At 33.4% G+C, this 22,813-nt stretch overlaps 1 protein-coding gene across 2 annotated transcripts in view; it reads right to left on the reverse strand.

Annotated features, from left to right (window-relative positions):
• Positions 1–1,346: 1,346 nt before the first annotated feature.
• LOC111148397 (transmembrane protein 161B) overlaps positions 1,347–22,813 on the reverse strand; it is a 70,712-nt gene continuing 49,245 nt past the window's right edge. Inside the window, exons 6-12 of one of the 2 annotated variants that reach the window (XM_022504914.1) lie at positions 14,249–14,400; positions 13,679–13,739; positions 13,045–13,185; positions 10,231–10,344; positions 7,779–7,953; positions 6,628–6,724; positions 1,347–5,449 (exon numbers count right to left, since the gene is read on the reverse strand). In XM_022504914.1, the coding sequence (XP_022360622.1) occupies positions 5,172–5,449; positions 6,628–6,724; positions 7,779–7,953; positions 10,231–10,344; positions 13,045–13,185; positions 13,679–13,739; positions 14,249–14,400 (1,018 nt within the window). In that variant the 3' untranslated portion in view covers positions 1,347–5,171. The remainder of the gene's footprint in view (positions 5,450–6,627; positions 6,725–7,778; positions 7,954–10,230; positions 10,345–13,044; positions 13,186–13,678; positions 13,740–14,248; positions 14,401–22,813) is intronic. The other variant, XM_022504915.1, reaches the window with a different exon arrangement.

A 22,813-nucleotide genomic window follows, 5' to 3' on the forward strand; every position in this document is an offset into this window, starting at 1 on the left:
AGTTTTTTCTCTGATGCTGATACACAGTTTCAATGGACTGTCCAGTTGGGACTATTAACTTTAGACTTAAGTCACTTATCCAAAACTGGTACACGGACTATCTACTATAATGATAGAAATTTAAATACGTTTAAATTTTAAAAAGTTAATACATTTAAATTTTTAAAAGTTCATATGTTTATATTTTAAAGTTACATTTCATGCTCTGAAAAAATGTTATAGAACAAGTAAATAGACACATAAACACAAAATCACAGTAACTCCTGTAATTTATCACTGCTCCTTATTTGAAGTAATTCTAACATAGTTTTTGTTTTAGTCGTTTGGAATTATTTATTCATAAATATAAATTGTTTCACTAGCATTACAGAAAGAAAAATGCATCCCAAATAAAATAGATATTAAAGCTAATTTTTGTAGAGCACTATTTTAAAAAAATACATTCTCTCATTTTTAATACTTCAGCAATGGGTACACTTGATTTACTTAAATCATGTTAGAATATTTAAAAATTTGATAAGATGCTATTAATCAAATTTGTCCTCAGCCATAATACCCTCTGTGTAATTACCTTTGTGTAACAGATTATCTAACAGATTAAAAAACTAGTGGGTAAAATTTGTCTGCCAAATGGACAGATCATATTGCTCTACGGTCCTGCAATTCATTTGAAATCCTTTGAGTCTTTAAAAGTTCTACCAAAAAAAAAAAAAAAAAAAAATGTTTAAACATGTTTGAATTAAGTTAAAAAGCACTTGACAGAAAAACTGTAACAAGCGGACTCAGGAGACTATATTTCTTACATGATTTGCTGTTCAGTAGCAAACAAGCAGCATTTAAATTCAATGCCTATAATCCTTTCTGTACAATATACCAGCCTGAAAAGGGGAATATATAATACTGTCCATCTTTTCAAAAATTTCACTAGTGAGCTCACAAATGATAAAGTTCAAGCAATCGGGGTGTTTTGCCAACCAATGAATTACTAAGAAAACTGCTCGGAAGAAAGAAAAAGAAAAACCCACTATGATGGGTCTTACCTTCTGTAAGTCATTACTCAGAAATTACTTTTTCAGTGAAGCTTTCTTTTGATGGTCTGCTTAAAATTTTAGCTTTATCCCTACCCTCCAATTTCATATTCTCTCTCCCTTCCCTGATTTCTCCCCACCTTCCCTACTCATTAGATCTTATCACTATCTAACATATCCTACATTTGACTCATTTATTTTGCTGCATCCCCACACCAAACTCCAAGCTCCTTGAGGGGAGGGATTTGGTATTTTGTTCACTGCTGTTATGCAGGGCAGTTTCTGGAATATTATAGGTACTCTAAATAAAGATTTACTGAATGAATAATTAAAAGAGTACAAAACAAAATGTTCCTGGAGAAAACACTCTCTGTGATGTCATTTTCAACGAACGGTAAGTGAATCTCTTCTAACATGATCTGTGACCATTCCTGAAGCCAAAAATTACTATTCACTTTTCTCAGGCTAACATAAAGAGAAACTGATACCAGCTGTAGAAATATATAGCCACATATTTAATGTAAATTCCTTATTTTATTTTATGATAAAACTGAGGTCAACACTGATAGTTCAGTTCTATTTCATTAGCATAGTTTGAATGCCGAGTTAAGTACAAAAAATAGCTAACTGAAGTCAGTAAAGGGAAGTTTCCTGATTGTTAAATTAACATTCTTCCCATAAAATTATGCTGCTTCTTCATTTAAGATAATGTATCATCTTTTACCAAGTGGAAGAAAGGAGGGGAGTAATCACATATAGCTAGTTGTAGGGGGAAAGAAAGTAAAGAACAACAATGAAATAGAGAAGTACACATTTTCTGAATCATTGAAGATAGGCCCATCCAACATAATAGTTTGTAGCTTAAGAAAAAAAGTACAATTTTAATGGAAGACAAACTTATGAAGAAGCTTTATCTGGTTTTTCTTTTTCCTTAGGAAGAAAAAACAATAAGTAAAATGTTTACCATTTTAAAGGAGAGAAAGGTCGATATTAGCTTTGTGATCATGCTGTATCCATGTCAGAGTTTTCATGGCATATAAACAGCTCAGCTATGAACACAGGATACAGACATAATGGGACAAGTAAGAGTTAAAAGATGATATTGTAGAAATAACTGAGATACTCAGTTCATGGTCTAGGATCATGAATGTGTTCAAATCTGATTTTTTAAGCCACCTAAAGGTTTGTGAAGATGCAGGATGATCTACATTCAAAAATCACTTAATTTTATTTTGCTGAATAGAGCCATATACCATGATAGACCATTTTCAATAATGAGATGGCTCAGAAAGTGTGTTTGAATTCAGAGAATGTTGAGACCCTATGCTTTTCAGTACTGAGAATTTAATCTTTCATTTGAAAGAATAAAATCTATCCAGTGAAGTTCCAATTATAGATTTCATAATGAATTCTACTTAGTGCTTCCTGGACCTATCAATTCCATTAATGGATGAATATCTGTTCTGAATCATAACTCAAGAAGAAATGTCACTATTTTACCAATGATATTTATATCAGAAACAATAAGACAATGAGCCCATTCTGCTTGGATGCGTTGGTCATTTATGCATAGCAACTGGAATTCTGGGGAAAATGCAAAGATAATCAAAATGCATACGGATATTAAGATAAAATTATATGCTTTTCATTTCAGACATATCAATGGGGGTAGAAGGAGAATACAGCTCTGATTTATATAGTGCAATGGGCAGAGGGTGGGGGGCAGGAATCAACAAATTATCAAATGCAATCCCACAAGTCATATGAAGCAAGATTACTAAGGATTCCTATTAATTTAGTAGAAATATAAAATAACTGACCTATGAAGCATTTATGTTGACTAGAGCCCAACATAAAAAGAATTCTACTGGCCTAATTAAGAATATTAAAATATAATTTGGAATCATTTTGGAATTTATATATATAAATTCTGTTGTGGACCTAAAACAAATACAATGTTATATGTCAATTTTATCTCAATTAAAAAAATATTTGGCTTACATAAAGTATAAACCCTTTACACTCAGGAATAGAATTTGTGTGGAGACAAGATGCTTAAACAAAGCAGTAGTTATAACCATCATTCTCTTCAATTTGTTTGAAAAGACTAAAAAAAACTAAATCAAACCCATTACTTTAATATGCAGTTTGCACACGTTCACAGTATACTCAGGGAGATTTCAAGTCTAAAAAGAGTGAATCAATAGTATTTTAGAAATGCATGTGATTTCATCCAATAATAAATTCTAAGTCTTCTAACCCCCCCCACCCCATATTACTTCTCGGTACAATCTTTGAAACTCAAAATAAATTATAGTTTTTAAAATGTAGCTCTTTAATAAAAAGGTTTTAAGTATCAGGTAAGGTTCTTTTCAAGTCCAACATGTGAGAACTTTCACATACAAAATAAATGTTATACTTTGCTATAATCTTGTTCAAAGATAGTTATTTTAGTGGATGGTGTTATCTCAAGATGTATTTGGAATGTTTCTTTTGGAAATTCACATGAACTACCATTAGGCTATATTAACAATTCTGATCAACCAGAGTTTTATCCAACTTAAGCACTTATTATTCACTCATATTTAAAAATATCAGCTAATTCCAAAATATCTAATCTATACCAAAAGACAGGAACTTGTCTGTAATTGCAATTATTCAAATGAATGTGAACCACAAGCCTTGAAAGTAATTTCAAAAGACCTCCAAAATTGCTTCCAGTAGTGACAATAGCACTGATATATAGCCTCTCAAGAATATTCTTTGGAATAAAGTTTATCTATAAATTCTACTACTTGTTCAAAAAAGAAAACAAACCTTATTTATCTCTTATATTCATTCCCTTTATAAATGAACTCTTTATTTTAGGTTTTAGATAAACAACACATCAAAAAATTTTTTACATATTTTTCATTCCTATGAATTTTTCCTTCAAATTATCTCAATTATTCTAAACACTATAAACTTAAAACAAATCCTATTTAACATGGGTTTAAATTATTCCTGTAGATTTGGTTAGTGGGAAAGATTCTGATGTTTGAAAATGACAGAAAAAAAATTTTAATTTGAGAGAATTCATCCAAGTATTTATAAAATTTTAAGCAGTCTCACACATGGGCAACGCAAATAAATTGCTTGATCTGATGAACTTTCAAAATGTATTTTAATCTCATTCCAAAAAGAAAGAAAATTTCTAGATACAAACACAGCTCATTCAATCACATTTAATATATTCAGCAACTTAAAATATTATAAGGATCCAATATTTTCACCTTTTATAATCTCAATATATTATATATTTAATATATAATATATATACAATACAAAACATACAGGTAGTCAGCAGGATTAAAGTAATTTTTTAAAAGTCTGATCAATATTGATAAATATCTTTAGACTATTAAAAGAACTGTATTTAGGATCACAGAATAAAATAAAATACGGGAGTTCCAAGCCTATTAGATTGCAAATGTTCATATGGCCCATCATTTTAAAAGATCCCTCAAGTTGGACAGAATACATTTTAAAACAATACTCTTGCTACTCTCAAGCAGCAGTACTTGTAGATATTAAGCATGTACATCTGCTTTAAATTTAAAATTACTATGCAGCTTTTTTTTTTACTGTAATATACAGTAGCTATTTCTTCCTTTCTGTTGGATTTTGCTATTGTTGTTTGAAAGGTTACCAACAGAAGTGACTCTAGCTCCTTTCCCTCTCCCAAAGCATGGCTCAGTTTGAAGACTGTTCTATAGGCAGCCACTATGAGTATTAACAGTACCTTTACACCATTAAGAACAATCAATCAGTAACTGGAGTCATATGAGAAGTTTCAAAGACTGCTGGAGGTTTCTGTAAACCAAGGTAATCAAAGTATTACCCCTGTAGATAGCCCTCTCACATCAGTTAATACAAGGAGTTAAAATTCCAATGCCACAGTATAACAGTTAATAATCTACTCTGTAATTTTAAATATTATACCATTGATTCACCCTGAGAATACAGAGGAAGCATTTAAAACAAGATACTCTGATATGTTTTTTTCCTTTGTATTTGCTTTCTTCTGGTTTCCGACAGCCCTTCAAGGGCACAAGCATTTCAATTCAAAGTGTGACTTGGATATCCTTTTTTGTTAACCAAGATTCATGCCACAGTCAGATACTGGTGATAGAAAAGCCCAAAAAGGCTTGTAGAAAAGAGACAAGCAGCAATCCACCAGGTCAGAAAAGACAGAAGTCCTCGAAAAAGCAGAGGAGTGAAAATATTTTTTAAGCTGCTCAGTGCCACTGTTATTTGTGTAACAGTTACCTTCATCTTCTCATCAGCAGATGGTAATTCAGAGTAAACAGAGTTGGAGGGTAGACTATTATCCACTGGCAAGGCAGAGATAGATTCTGGATATATCCCCCAGGAATGATTACCTAGAAAATTCAAGACACAAATAAAATTTGAAGACTAACTAATCCCAAACCCTCTAATTAAAAAAAAAAAAAAAGAAAGAAAGAAAGGAAAAAGTTTTAAAATTATACTTGAAATTAAGAACAGGAAGTTTAGTGGCATAACAAATTACTTCATGTTGAAAATAAAGTAAAATAACCTTTGTACATATCTGGTAAAAAATTCATTTAACCTGATTAGACTACAAGCTGGTAAAAGTACACATAAAAATCTAATTTACCTTTAACTAACTGCACTAAAATCTGGTAAAATAATAAAAACAATTCTTTTCCTTGTATGATACATTAATCAACTACCTCTACTGGAGTGACAGGGACAAACTCAGTAACTTCTTAGAAATCTTTTCTACCTCTAGAATATCAGAATAAATTTCTTTCTTAGAAACTATCTATGATTTCAATGTGAGAGACTATAAATAGCTTCCAGAAAGTTTTCATCATATATTTTCCTATGTTGGATAGGATATGAGTCACATAATTTATAACTGAGTTACTTCTTTATGTTTCATAGATTCCTAAAGGCCATTTATATCTATTATCAGCTCTATAGTATCTATGAAGCCCACCCAAATAATACTTTTTTAGTTCCTCTGGGCTTCTTAAACCCCCACACTAGCTGGCTGACTGATCTAAGCAAAGGGAAATAATCAATAAAATAATGAATAGTTCTCAAATAACACCACACAGGAACTTGATGGTTTAGTGAACAGACTTATAGGAGAACTTCGCTTTTCTGCTGAGAAATCTTTATCCTATCAATATCTAAAGTAGAACTCACTAAAGGATCCTGGATTCATGTAAGTATACAACTACCTTATAATAACTGAAATGATCAGGCACTAACAAAATCTTTCATCACCCTCTTAAAATACAAAATAACTAAGAACAAGAGTGCTCATTCAAGTTTTTGAGTAAATACGGGAATTAATCTTTAGCAAATAATTCTTATAAGTAAAGCATAATATTATAAAACTATATGGACCCGAAGATGACGAATCAACTTTTAAAAGTTTCCCATGTTTCTTTTTAAAACTCTCCAAGAAAATAATTTAAAGAAACATATTTCTTTGTAGGTAACGAAAAGCAGTATTAATTATAGGTAGAAAGTCAAACACATTTCCCAGTTGCCAGGGCAAGCCTACCTAGTGTTTTCAAAAGCAGAGTTGTGTGAAGCAGCATTACCAGAGGTGCCACATACTGCAGGGCAATGACACAAAGGTAATAAAAGACTCGAGCCACCTGCAACCAACAAAATTCTTAAGTATCTAACACTGGCTGACATGTTAGGAGTGAATTAAACTTTCATATAATTGTCAAAATGAACTGCTTAAGAGATAAGTAATCCCATCATGGGAGGAAGCTAAATGTTATTAGGTCTGCACTTCATTATAAATGCCCCCAAACTGACTTCTGACTTTGAAAGGCTCAGTTTGAAGATAAGTTTTAAATGTGGAAATACTAAATTCCTTGAAAATAGTTAAGTGGTTAATATAAATTGGAGAAAATAATCCCTTAAATTTAAATGGTATATTCACTTACATTTCAAATATAAAACAAAATGTTAGAATCTCTAGGCAGACATCAGAAAATCAAACTAAATAAAAGTAACAGATGAGTCATAAAACCCTCATAAATGAAAACATCAAGTCCCCATTCTACATGAACATATGTAACTAAAATTTGAGGAAAAATCATAGAGAGAACAAAAATATATAAGGAAAAACAATAAGAAAGTCTCTGAATCTTGATGAACACCCTGACTACGAAAGAATATGAAAAACAGAACACCCAACACCAGATTTCTAAAAAAGACATGATCGGTTATATAGATCCAATTAACTATAATGGTGGATGGACTCCTAGCACTTTCTTTCTCTGGAATTCCCATTAAGTTAAATATTTACATTTCATGTTCAAATACTTGGAATCATGTTACATGTCACTAAAACTAGTATTTCCTACCCCATAAGTCTTGAAGGCTAGACAATAATATATTGTAATGTCTTCCAAATCAACTGGGGTTCCCATTTAGCAATAGTAGATATACCACAGCATTGCAACCCAAATTAAAGGACTTGAAGTACTACGGCAAGAAGAGGACTTGAGACTCTTTCTTCACTGAGCACCAAAATAGGATTGCGGGCTCTTCAGTATCTGTCAATTTAAGATTATGCCATTTATTTCAAAAGCAGGAGTATTGTGGGATAAAATTACTATTAAGGAAAATTAAATGCTTTGTTTTCTTACAATACAGTGCTTGCTGTTCTTCACTTGACTACAGTACGAAACTTACCATTTTCTGTAGCTCAACTGTACTTATCCGCCCTGCTTCTTTCTTCATCTGATCCACACATTTCTGGGCTAAATTTAAGTAAGCTTGCAAGTGACTGCGCATCATGGCCAACCGCAAAGCACACAGCAGGATTATTAACCAGAGTCGCAGAGTATCGAATGTAGCTTCTGTCATTCTATAGATCAAAAAGTTGACACGGTGCTCTCAAAGACCAAAATACGTTAGCATGCTAGTTAAATGTGTCAGTGCTCACCATATAAAATATAGGATATCTATACTTAATTACAGTTTGGAGATATAAAACAAAAGTATTCTACTACATTACAAACTTATCTATATAATAATTTGACTTGTATAATAGATCTAGACAGAAAATTGTATCATTAAGAACAGTAGTAATAGATATCTAGAAAAAAAGTGTAGAAAGTAACTGGGATCCTCTTCACTATCTACCTTCCTCCATGGAAAAAACCTGGTTGTGAAATGGAGAGAGAAGCTGGGTGCTGTTAAACTGGAGAGTAAGAAAAAGAAAGAAACTACAGGAGACTGCCTGTGGAACTACCAAGTCAACAACCCATGCCTACAGTTTTGTCTGATTATACAGATATTTGAACAGGTATCAGTCACTCTGCTGACTTCCTGATTGGGATCATAGGAAAACCAGAAATTCTGATATATTATGAAGAAATTGGATGTCTCACATTCCTCTCCCAACAAGTCATTTAAGCTATGTGCTCAAGCTGGCTCAGTTGGGCACAATTCCTCAAGACTAAGATGAGGATTCCAGGTAGAAGATGTACCCTTATCATATTTTTTTCAGTTGACTGACGAGGGCCCCTTAAAGGACTATAGAAAGAAGAGGTAATTTCTGATGTCCTTTGTGGTATGATGTTTTCAAAAGGCCAGGGTTTCTCCTTTGATAAAAGGTAACACTGTGAGTAATTTGAAAATAACACCTAGACCATGCTCCATATCTGTTCTAAACTCTAGCACACATCAGGCACTTAATACAGGACAGCTGAAATGTATGAACATACTTTTAAATAAACATGTTGTAAATTTGTCAAGTTAAAATTACCATTAAGACTTACTTGTGTGTGTGGGGGGGAAACATTATAATCTCAATGAATGCTTCCCTAGTTCAAAGAGAATTCTTAACAAAAAAAAAAAAAAAAAAGTCCTGGTCATCACTGATTATACACTGGAAGACAAATCTGTACCAGGCTCTAAAAGAAATACATAATATAAAATGTATACTGTGGAGTCAATGACTTGTCAAGGTTTTCTACTTTAATTCTGATGAGGCAGAGCCATGAAAGAAACATTGATTAAACATTTACTTCCAGCTGGTTCCAGTACACGCATTCCTTCATTTAATTCCAATGATAACTCTGTGAGGTAGATACTATTATCTTCATTTTCCAAATGGGGAAACAGAGGCTCGGTGAAGTTAATCATCCTCAAGTGACAGTTTTAGTGAAGATCAGAACTGGCGTTCAAACCAGCTTTGTCTCAATCTTTCTATTACTCTAACATAGTTCCACAAGGCTAATGAGTTAATATGTTAAGTACAGTTATTAGTATCTTTTAATAAACTGTGTTTCCTTACCATCTTCTTTTGTTAAAAGGGGAATTATGACCTATATTAGATAATAATGTTAAGGCATTTTTTTGGATAAGTATGATGATAATATTATGTCAGAAAATGTCCTTATTTCTTAGAGGTACATACTCATGTACTTAGGGGTAAAAACGTTAAGACCTCTACTTCACTTGAAAAATTACTTCATCAAAAAAAACAAAACAGGGGCGCCTGGGTGGCTCAGTGGGTTAAAGCTTCTGCCTTCAGCTCAGGTCATGGTCCCAGGGTCCTGGGATGGAGCCATGCATCGGGCTCTCTGCTCAGCAGGGAGCCTGCTTCACCCTTCCTCTCTCTCTCTCTCTGCCTACTTGTGATCTCTGTCTGTTAAATAAATTTTTAAAAAATCTTAAAAAAACACAAACAAAACAAAACAAAAAAGGGGTGAAGCAAATATGGAAAATATTAATATCCCTTACAGGGGCTAAATGAGTTTCCATTTACACTACTTATTTTATCCTCCGTTAATCTTCACAGTTAAGAAAAAAAGAACTGAAGAAACTATCTTAAAAATAGGGCCAAGACATAAAAATGTCAGATAACAACTGGATTAAGTGAGAAGGCAGAAAAACTTAGAAGTGTACAAGATAACTGTTAATGTATATTAACATTCATTCATTAATGAAGATCATAAAAAAGTTAAATGATTTGTAGCTTGTTTTGGAACACATCTTCTAGCATTTCTATTAGTGTTTTAAAAATACAGTATTCTAGTATTGTCATTAAAAAACTAAGTTACAGTATATACCATTTTGGAAAACAGTTTTGATTCTATAAGGAATCAAAAATTAGCCCTCAAATACCCATACTTACAAAGGGACACTTTCTTTACCCAATGGTGGGTTCATAATGTAGTCTTTGGTGATTGGTTTTACCCAGAGCAGAACCATAAATAAAGGAGCCAAGAAGTTGATATGAAGTAATGTTCTGAAAGTACGTAAGAAATAAATATAAAAACCCAGGAACAAAATACACTAATAAACTACAGATACTTGGAACTTACAAAATGAAGGTAGAAACTTATTTTCAGTATTCTGTATTAAGGTACTACTGTCATCATTATTTTCTATTTATTGTTATCACTTGACACTGATTTGAGCCCCTGCAAATCTACCTCATTATCTGAATTTTTCAAATGAGAACATTTAGATTCAGGAAAGTTAAATTACTTGTTCATGGCAATATTACAGGTTAAAGGCAGATGTAGCACTAAAATCTAAATCTGTTCAGTTCTATCCTAGTGTTCTTTAACAATCCCCTACTATATCCCTGATTCAATACACAGGTATTTAAATAACTTTACACAGTCAATGAATCCAATAGATTTTCAGTATAGAGGCATCATCTTTTGACACTTTTTCAGCACAAGCTAAAACAAAGTGCCTCCTTATTATTTACAAGTGAGAGCAGTGATTAGCAAGGTCCTTAATACTAGAAGGCATACGGCACATGGAACCCACAACAACTTACAATTAAAGAAACTTTCAATATGCAATGATCATGTATAATGTTTTAATACACTGTTAAAATCAAAAATGTTTCACATATTTTTATTTCTTCATGACGTATTAAGAAGTTAAATTCCCTATTCTACACATACCAAGAAAATTTACATTACTCCAGAAAGGCAATATACCTAATACACCAAAAGGTTTTAGGTCTGAGTTATAATTTTATTGTTAATTATTATCCCAAGTTTGTATTATACAAAGACAGATGACTGTAAAGACTATTCTCATTTCAGAAAAAAGACAGATTCTTCTATTTTATTACCATGTCCTGTTTTCAGGATTAACCACAGTGAAGGGCTAAACTGGAGGGTTTTAAATATACACACATGCACACACACACATTTCAAAATCTTCACTACAGTGAAAATGACAATGATCTATGTGAGGAAAGCAGGGCAATGATCTACGTGAGGAAAACAGGGTTGCGTCAGAACACCTGGCAGACAAAGGTGGAACTTCGGTTCTAAGCTCTGGCATTTAAACAAGTACTAGTGCCTAGACACGGGGCTGAGGAGAACGCTGCTCTTTGTGCCAGTCATGCTATTCTCACACCAGAACAAGGTTGCCCACACTCCTGTTATCAAGGCAGAGTGCTATAACACAATCGGGGGCTGCAATGAATTGAAAATAAAGCTCCAAACCCCAAAGGGGGAAAAAAAAACCCTTAAAAAGAAGCTATATTTTACTGAAAAGGAAACTAAGATGTGCCCCCTCCCAATCATAAACCACCACTAAATGCTTTAAATGTTTTTATAAAGTGATCCTTTCATCCCCCAGCCTGGGTAAACCACTGGGTGCGGGGAAGAAAGCAGCAGTATTAGGTATGCAGTGTTGCTAGGGAACACTCTAGTATCAAGGAGCAGCCCACAGCGGTTTCAGTAGCTGGTGAAGGGCTCCCCTCCACCCACCCTTTCAGCTTATTTAAATCCTAACACTGGGGTTGTGGACTGAAGTGTATGTGTAGAGAGGAGGGGGAGAACCCGGTTTTGTTTTTAAAAGAAGCCATTAGAGAGATGGATGGATGTTGGGAGAAAGGCAGGATGCAACCAACAGCACGCTGAGTAAAAGGAGGGGAAAAAAGAGGGATGAAGAAGTGGGTACTGGGAGGTGAGAACAGGTAAACACGTGTGCACACAGACAAGTGTGCGTATGCACAGACACCTGCACGTGTGTGCACACACACTCACAGACAAAATATGTAGAAAAACGGAGGTTAAGGAAAAAACAAAAAAGATTCAAAATTAAAATAAAGGAAAATGACATATGTGAGAGAGAAGAATGTGAAAAGACTACAAAATCAGCATCATTAAATACAGTTTTAAGAGCAGAAATGTTAAGAAAAATGATCAGAGAAACTCAGAGAGTATATACATATATCAAAATGGAATGTTCTCAACTTGGGAGTCTACTGCAAAACATAAAGACAAGATGGAAATTTGTGTCTGGATATGAACTGAAAGATATAAACCTGCCATTCTGCCAAGGTGTCTAACATCAACAAAAAACATCTATAACAACCACGAAAAACAGAGTAAATGAGCTTTGAACTTTATGTAGAGATTCAAATATGATTTCTCTATTTGAGAACTGAAATAGAATCTGGCAGTTAAAAGTAATCTATGGTATTTAATACTGTATAGTATCAGCAATCCCCAAATAAAATATTGTTTTAAGTCTCATAAGCCAATCAATAATATAGGAAAAACACAAATTTATGTATACAGAGTTAACTTTCAAAACACTTTAAAGTAAAAATTAAGATTTACATAAAATTTAAATATGTGAATGAAAATATTCTGATTTAAGAGAATTATCATAGATTCTTAGTTCAGTTGTAGAGATTACGGTATCATAAACACTGACTTCTGACTAACAAATACTGGTATTTCCTTTTTTTAACAAGTAAAAAAGAAATCTAGTAATTGATATGCTTTTAGTCATAGGACTTAAAATTTAGAAGTGAATAAAAGAAACCTGCTTATAGAAGTAGTGTGACATCAAATGGTTATTTATTAATTTTCAAACAATAATTTATGATTTCATTACAATAATATACCTTCATTAAGATGGAAAACATATATTTATCTGCATGTGCTTATGTACATTTTCCGCTTACTGTGTAATTTTTTCTGTTGCCAAATTCAGGGCATCCAGATGCATTTGAGCCAGTCGTAATCCAGGAAATGTCAAAAAAGCCCCAATGAATGAACAGAAAATAGCCAGGAAAAATTTGAAAGTAAGTTTTGAAACAGGACCCCTAAATTAAAAAAAAAAAAAAAAAAAAAAAAAAAAAAAAAGTAGTAAGTTCTTTAACTTTCTCGGAATTTCCTTTCTTCTAATTACTTTACAAACCACAATTCATAGTAACAAAAACTAAATAAACTTTTACAAAAAAAGACTATTCAGACTCAATTACCTACAATGGATTTTGGTGAACTAGCATCTCTAACCACACTGATAACAACCCAACCTGCATATTCAACACAGAATTTGATATATGACTCAGATATAAAGTTATTTAATCTCTGGTGGCATAGAAATTAAATCAAATAAGAGCAAATCCAAATAAGAATTCTATCAAACATATTAACTTTATACATATGTAAACATTAGAAGTGAGGATATTTCTGAAAGTTCTGAAAAAAGAACTCTCTTCAATGATTAAAAACACAAAGCCACTTACAGTAAATGTTTTACAAAAAAGTGAAAAAATTTAAACTTCAGTGATACTTAGTATTTTAAAAACTTACTGAGATTCTAAACCTTGCTTTTCAAGAAACTGCATCGCACTATCTGAAAAATTTGTAAACCCTGCAGGGAAAAAAAAAATTATTCTTAATACAGACTCTTTCTTTGGAAATAAAATGTTAGGAAACAGAACATCTTAAATCTTGAAGTGACTAGCTTAGGCTCTTTCATGTGCTAATTAGTATGCCATAATGCAATAAAATTTGGTTATTAGCAGGAACAGTCTTTGAAAACATCCCTTTGATATTTGTACATTCCATAAGTGTGCATAAAATTTGCATCAAAATTTGCTTCTTTATCTATGTGAGTAAACTTCAGCATTGCAGAAACTTAAATTTAACTTTAAGGAAAAAATGAGGGGGCAGCATTCTGGAAAAAGCTAACAAAAAATTTAGCTAAAACAAACAAAAAAAGAAAATTAAGAATAATACAGGTTAATTATTTAGAAGATTACTGTACATCTCAAACCTAATTTTAAAAACATCAAATATAAAACATAATTAAATAAAGTAAAAAATATTAACACCTGATAAAGCAAAACTGATTTTTTTAAACTTGTATGAAATGATTACCTGTTTCAAGTCCAAATTCCAGATAGTTTTCTGTTACAATCAAGACTGCCATTGCTTTCACAAAGAAAAAAAATCCAAAGGTAACACAGACTGATCTCTCACCACCATCTTCTACTTTAAAATAGTGTGTAGTTAATGAAAATAGAACTTTGCTGCAGAAGATAAAGTTCAGGAAAAACCGCAGGTAACTTTATGGGAGTTAAATAGAATCATCTTTACAGGACTTAAACTCCAATAACATCTGACTACAACATTTATTTTGATTGTACAACATGCTTATCTACAAGGTGCCCTTTGGAAGGAGGTGAAAAACTAATGAAAATCTGATTAGTCTTTCAGGAAATAGGACATAAAAACAAAGCAAATTTTAGTGAAGTTTGTAACATTTTAAAATTAATGAAAAGTGCACATATACATGTTAAGCTGTAACTAGGGACAGAATATATTTGTTTTATCAGATTCAAGTTTTACCAGGAGGTTATTATAATAAATTTATGAAATAGGTTCTCAGTGACATGAAAAGCTAAAGTAGAGGTTATTTTAGGGAACTACCTTTTCTTTGGCATGTTTTTGAGTAAATTACATTTAGAATTAAACACACAAACAAACATCACAGAAATCATCAGTAAATCACCCAATAATTCAAAATATGAGAATTATTAATAGTCACTGGTAAGCTGGTATCATCATTTCACAGATTACCATTAAACAAAACACCTAGAGAAAATAAGTTCCAGCTGAGTACTCAAAAACAGCCAAAGGTACAACACGCTCAGTTATTTAAAAAAAAAAAAAAAAAAAAGCTTTTATGTAAAAATATTATTTTATCTGAACTCCCCCCACTCCTCCAACAAAGTGATCAAATGAATATCAAACCAGTGGATGATGCAAAGCTAGAATCCAGATTTCCATTATATCAAATTGTTCTTGAAAGCATAAACCTGCCAAACAAAATAATGAGGTGCTTGGCAAAAAAAAAAAATCTAGAAAAGCAACTTTCACATCAACTCCATGTCAAGCATGGAAAAGAGTAATAGCTGTCATTTAGTACTTGCAAGTGCTAGGCATTACTAATTAATTTCATCCTCCCATTAGCCAACTATTACCATTACTTTACAGATTTTAAAAAACTGTGGCACAGAAAAGTAACTTGTCCAAAAGCACACAACTTATTTAGACGAAGTACGGATTTAAATCTAGGCAGTCTAGATCCAGAATGTTCACTTAATACTGCCTCTTCTAAACTGCACATAGCACCCAAGTCATGTGGTAGTTTAGCAGTAACACAATAAACCTAAAAACAGAGCTGCCATGAAAGATGTGTACAGTTCAAACATTCTCATGATCAGAAGAATCCTTCACGGAAAATTGGGAAAGGATAAGAACTCTCACCCTTGCTGCTCAAAAAGCTGTTCTTTTTTGCCCTATTTAAAAATGGGTTAATAAACTTATTGCCCATTCTATTTTTTTTTTATACTACCTAGCATACTGGATAGAAATGTAGCATCCCAGCTGCTCTAGTTAAGGTCACCTATCCAAAAGTAAGAAAACTTAAAGGTAATAAAGATAGATGACTTTTGGGCATTTTTCAAATGGAACCTGAAATAAATCTCTACTGGAATGTAAAGCCCATTAAATCAAAGATTCTTCTCTCTTGTTCACTGCTGTAGTTAGAGTTCCAAGAAAAATGCCCAGCACATAGTAGGTACTCAAACAATCAGTGAATGAATTTTGCCACAGAAATGTTTTTACATGGCAGTTTAGGTAAGCAGAAATAGTATTCATGCTATGCTGCAAGGGTAAATAGATCTTTTGAAAATGATATAAAAAACAACACTTTTTTCCTGGGACAATATACTCAAAGTAAAAACAAAACAAAACAAAAAAACCCACTCAATGTAGAAAAAGTTTTAGTCTAAAGATCTGTTTTTATTATTGGTAATAACAAAAATATAAATTATTTACCACCCATGGTTATAAATTTAAAGGACTGCCTCGGTTTTATAAAGGCTATGGCGTTGTTTTAAGGCTTACTTAGCGGGTAGTTTCCCCTTTAAAATGTAAAAAAAAAAAAAAAAAAAAAAAAAAGTGGTAAAGGAATAGCTCATCTTTACTAACTTATTTCAGATGAACCAGGCCCCCAGAACAGTATGTGCTGGGTATTTTATTAACGCCCTTTACTCGGTTCATTTTTCAGTGAGTAGCATCCCCTCCCTGCCTTTCACTGTTCTCATCTCTTCTCATGTTACTTCCATACCAGCTAACCTCCTTTTCACATAAATCTCTCTTCTTTTTCTTAAATACCATGATGCAAGTTAAATACTTTCTCTAATCTGTTTTCCTAATTACTTATTAGTAATAGTGCTATTTTCTTTGGACAACTATGGTCTTGTATACTATGTTACAGACAAAATGAACTTTCATGGGCTAATATTGCTGGGGGAGATGCCATTTTTAGCATTATTTCTTTAAAAAAGTATTATTTTATTTCTAGGCATTTTAGAATACAGTCTACACATTAGTTTGGAGATACTACCTACAAATCGCTGTATAAGAAACTGATTTCAAGTAATATATTTCTTCACAGATTGTAATATTTTTATGTTATATTTTATAAATAAAATACCCAATTTGCTTCTAAGATAAGACAAAACCAGATACTGAAAAGCTAGATGATAACCCCTGAACTTCTTATATAAAAGACTTCTGCATGTTTTCATATTTACTATAGTGAATACCTGCTTTAGGGTATGTAAAACCAGAATACACATATAGAACTTCAGCATACAACTTCTGAAGTCATTTACCAGGTATGTTAAATGTCTTCTTATATCTACCATAACTCAAGTTAAATATATACTGGTTAAGTATTTGAACTAATTACTTCTTTAATGTTAAAAAAAAAAGACTAATAAATAAGCAAATGCCATTAGTTTACAGTTATTACCCTCAGCAAATATTCAGTACTCTATCACAAAGTTATCTTGCTCAATTTAAGTCTATAGTACTCTAGTTATAGAACAGAGAAATCTGAAACTCAACTGAAGTGAAAAAGCTAACCCACACAATAATAGATGTCAGTTTCTATGATACTGAACACTAAGGGGGAAAGGGGAAGCTAAATTGTTTTTATAAATCCTCAAGTCTTATAAATCTGAAAAACCAACAATCTCTGCAATTTACAGTAAGAATTTCAAGAGTGATATTTACATTGTTCTTATTTTGCAGTGCAGTATTTTGTGACAGTCCATGTGTTATCCCTTCACAATTCTTTCTGAAATCAGCCAACATTATTATACAAGTTCTCCCTAACATATTTGTCAATCTTTTTCCTATCTCGGCTAACAGCTACTAAATCATTTACAAGCAATAAGAGTATATCGCATCATTGCAAAAGTTAGCATGATTTTGTAATATTCAGCTTAAGCAGGATTGTTAAAATGATAGGATGTCAATTTCAATTAAAATGATTAATGAGAGTTTAACAAAGCACATTTAGGTTCCACATCATTCTAAGATGTAATATGAATTATTCTTTAACTGTTTTACAACTTAATCACTACATATATCCTATCATTATATTTTTCTCAGAAAGTAAGAATATCTTGATTTTAGAGTTTTTGCATTTATGCTCTCACATCAAAGACAAACACTGGTAGTCTACAGCTGCTTAAAGTATAAAGACTTTCTAAAGGGGGGGAAAAATGGTTAAGACTATATATACCACACAGGGCCCTGACAGTAATCAAGAGTTTCCAGCAAGGGATCTGCCCCGCCATCAACATAGACCTGTTCCATTAACCTGGGTGAAAATACATTGCTTGTAATGAAAGATACTTCTGAGAGGGGCTGCGTTTGCATACAGAGAAAAAAGCTACCAAGTATTTACCTAAACCACCATGCATAATCTAAGCTTGTGGGATCGTTTTCTAATTAACAAAAGTAAAAACACACTGTAGCTTAAGTTTACATTATGATTCAGTTTTCAGTAGTTTACTTAAAAACTACAAAATTAAGACCTCTCTGCTTAAAACTTCCAAACGTCTACTCAGAGAAGAAAAGTATTACACATATAAGCTCCTATTATATAATCATTCTTTTTTTTTTCTAAGATTTCATTTATTTGACACAGAGAGTGAGATCACAAGTAGGCAGAGAGGCAGACAGCGTGGGGGGGCGGGGGACGAGGGAAGCAGGATCGCTGTTGAGCAGAGAGCCCGATGCAGGACTCGATCCCAGGACCCCGAGACCGAGACCTGAGCCGAAGGCAGAGGCTTAACCCTCTGAGCCACCCAGGTGCCCCTATACAATTATTCTTAAAATAATGTATTAATAAAAGCATAACCTCATTATATCTATGATTAAGTGATATCAATCACTTTATTAAGAGCTGAAACCAGGTAAAGTGTGAACATTATGAAAGCAAATTAAAAAAAGATCTGACTTTTTCAATAAATAGGACTACTAAAGCTTTTCCCCATGCAAATCACTGTTTTTCTTAAAATGAAGTAGAGAATCTATCTCTGAGTACCAAGTTTTCTAAGAAAGCAAGTTAGGAACAATTTTACAAGTCTTTTAAACTTCATCTTAACTTTCAACATTAAAGGAGTGAAACACAAAACAATGTTTAAGATTGATGATGAAATTCTAGAATATAGATGCTCAAATTTTTCCCTCTAGGATATTCTGAATCCTGTGTTCCTTACTCATTTAAGTCTTCTCCAAAACTTAAAAATAAAAGAAACAACACTGGTGGTTCATTTTACTATATCAAACACAATACATCCACCTCTTTCTTGGCATTACACACTGGGAAAGAATAAGGGAAATGGAGTAAGATTAAAAGCATATATAACCCATACCTCCCCCCAAAATCACAACTGAACTGCTTTTGAGAGCTACCTATGATCTCTTTCATTGGCTGAGGGCCCTAAGCCCAGGCTGGAAAAACACTGCTTCATTTTTACTGAAAATGGATACAAGAATCTAGAGACAATTTCCAACTCCTTCACTTACAATGAAAAGCAAAACAAAATCTTAGCCAAAAGTGCTATGAAATGACCAAAATGAAATTTCTCAAATATTACACCCACCGCAATACTTTGTTACCATAGAATAATTAAATTACAAAATATGTCAACACTCAAGGGAAGAAAATAACAAAATTAGATGCAATGTAATCCAGGCAGGAAGCATAATGTTCCTTGTATCACTACTACCTTAATATATTAACCACAAACACCTAAAACGTTATAACCTCCACACCCTCAATTCATATTGAATATTGGATGAATCCTGAAACCAAGTTTCTATTGAATCCCACATTAGAACAAAACCTTCCCATAACCCACAGTGTAAAATACACATACAATATTCTGAAATGTAATGTTATGATCTGACTACACCCATATGTTCAAGCTTTCATTCAACAGTCCCCAAGCCTCTACTTAAATCAGAATGGTGTGTTAACATTTTCTAAAGGTAACAGCTAAACTGTCTTGGATCACAACCTATTATCTGAACTACTTTATTCCCTTCTACCTACTCAAAAACGTAAGCTCTACATCCTTTGTAAAGCTTACCATTAACTCTCCAGCCCATTGTCTCTCTCTTCTGAACTCACAGCATCACTATTCTAATTCACCTGCTATGTTTATCAGATGCTATCTTTTAGGCTCCACACCCAGCATGGAGCCCAATGCAGGGCTTGAACTCACGACCCTGAGATCAAGACCTGAGCTGATCAAAGAGTTGGATGCTTAAGTGACTGAGCCAGCCAGGCGCCCCATCATATGCTATTCTGAACTATAGTGTAACATAGATGGAAAGAAAGCATTCTCTAGATCTAGGCTGCCTGCTTGAATCTTGGTTCTACTCTTGCTATGAGATCCTCCACGTAAAAGTTAATTAACCACTCTGTGTCTCCAATTTCTTCATTTGTAAAATGCAACTAATACATCTAAAACCTCAGAGGGCTGAATATTAAAGATTTCTTTGTAGTTTTTAGCAATAATGATGTCTACATAATGGAATAAAATAATGAACTTCCAATACCAAAAAGTTGTATGAGATGTTATACAAGGACAAATAGATTATACAATAATAATAAAAAAGTTACTTTTACTTCATATACAATTCCCAGTTATATTTCAATCTTTCAACCTTTTCTGTCAAAATCTAAACTAGGAGGTATAATATTCAACATAACAGCAGTGTCATGTCAGGCTGAAGAGAGAGGAGGGGAGCTGACTTCTATGTGAGTAGAAACTGGATGCCCAAATCTCCACTCCCTGTGCAGTCAGATAACCCAAACTTCACTCTGACTCCAGCAGAAGATGAAGATTTAGCTTCTGAAGAAACTGATTCTGAAGTACACAATTTACATTAAGGCAAGTGTACTGAAATCAGAAGAAATGAAAGCCTACATACTCAAAGGTGTTCTCACCTTCAGAACATGTGCAGCAGGCTCACACCCTCAGGTGAGGAGAGCAGAATCTCTTCTAGAGAAACCAAAAGGCCCCAAAGAAAAGACCAACAGATAATGACATTACAGTCTACCCCGAACAAAATTAACTTCAGCATTAACAAGTTTTAATCTCCAGGAAAGCTAACCAAGTCCTACTTACACACAGTTTCCAACTCAGTTGTAGTGTCTGACTCCTAACCATGAAAGAAAAGCAAGGAATCTACAGACATTAAAGCAAGGATCAGAAAACTTTCTGTTAAGGAACAGACTGTAAATACTTTAGGCTTTGTGGATCATTAATAGTCTCTGCAGCATATTCTTCTGTCTGCTTTTTAATCGTTTTTAAAAAACCTTTAAAAATGTTAAAAAGCATTCTCAGCTCAAGAGCTATACAAAAATGCGATGCAACTCAGAAGCAATAGGCCAGTTTACCAATCTCTGTATTAGAGGATAGCACCTTAAGTAAAAGAGGAAAAAAATAGCATTGGGGAAAAAATATCTTGGAGAAAAGAAAGATGAAAAAGGCAACAGAGTGAAAATTTTTTACATGTATGCTTTTATACACAGATATCTACATATGAGATGTATCTGTATTTCATTAGGCTAAGCAAAAATCAATAGAAGAGGCAAAATAATTTTTTAAAAGATTTTAGTTATTTGACAGAGAGAGACAGAACAAGAGAGGGAACACAAGCATGGGGTGTGGGAGAGGAAGAAGCAGGCTTTCCGCTGAGCAGGGAACCAGATCTAGGGCTTGATCCCAGCGCCCTGGGATCATGACCTGAGCCGAAGGCAGATGCTTAACAACTGAGCCACTCAGGTGCCCCACAAAATTTTTAAAAGATTTTATTTATTTGAGAGAGTGAGTAAGATGAGAGCGAGTGAGCACGAGACAGGATAGGGACAGAGAAGCAAACTCCCTGCTGAGCAGGGAGCCTGACGTGGGACTCAATCCCAGGACTCTGGGATCATGACCTGAGCCTAAGGCAGATGCTTAACTGACTGAGCCACCTAGGAGCCCTAGGCAAAATAAATTTTTAAAAAATAGGTTTGAAAGATAAAGTTGAGGCAAAGTTCCATCAAGCATAAACGGTGACAAAATGAGAGGATCAATCTAGGAGGTATAGTATCTGACTGAAAGAGAACAGGGAGTGGGGAGATTACAAAAGGGAATAAGTTATCAAAGACAACATAAAAGATATTTCCAAAATCAAAGTTTCTAAATTAAAATAGCCTACCAGAAGCCCAGCACAAAGAATAAAAAAAAAAAAAAAAAAGATTTCCAACAGGTATGTGATCATGAATCTTCAGAAACCAGACAGAGAATACTGTAAAAACTTCCTGAGAAGAAAAATAAAACAAATCACATGCAAGATTACATATCATGACACTGTACTTAACAGTAAAGTCTGAGGTTGAGAACAATGAAACTTCTTCAGAATTATGAAGAAAAATATTGACGACCTGTAATTCTATATCCAGGTTAATCAGAATACAGAATTAAGACACTTTGCAGACTGCAGTCTAAAACTAGTGACCATGAATGCACACGTCATCAGAAAGCCCCACCAAAACATTTGAACAAACCAAGAAAGAAAAACACTGAATTCTGGAAATGGGAAATTAAACTTAGGAGAAAGGCAAAGAGAATTCCAAGATGACAACAAAAGTAAGTCCCAGAATGATGGCTGTCTGGCAGGCCTGAGGCCAATCCTCCAGCTAGCAGCTAGAGAATGAAGTCTTTAGGAAGGGTATCTCCACAGGGAAGAGGAAATGTGTGAGAACTAATACAAGTTATAAGCGACCTTGTGGAAAACAATACCGAGAAGCTAGTGGAATTAATAATAAGAAATACAAAGAAAAATAAGTAAATTTTTAAAAGTAATGAACAAAATTATACAAGAAGCTACAATACTTTTTAATGCTCACATATGAGTAATATTTACATAGGTGTAATAATTACTGGATATTGAAACTTTTCAGTAAAATTGTGAAGTAATTAAGAACATAAAGGAGGGGCACCTGGGTGGCTCAGTTGGTTAAGCGGCTGCCTTCGGCTCAGGTCATGATCCCAGAGTTCTGGGATCGAGTCCCACATC

Source organism: Enhydra lutris, unplaced genomic scaffold (assembly GCF_002288905.1).
Source record: "Enhydra lutris kenyoni isolate GAN:26980312 unplaced genomic scaffold, ASM228890v2 scaffoldscaffold19, whole genome shotgun sequence".
NCBI lineage: Eukaryota > Metazoa > Chordata > Mammalia > Carnivora > Mustelidae > Enhydra > Enhydra lutris.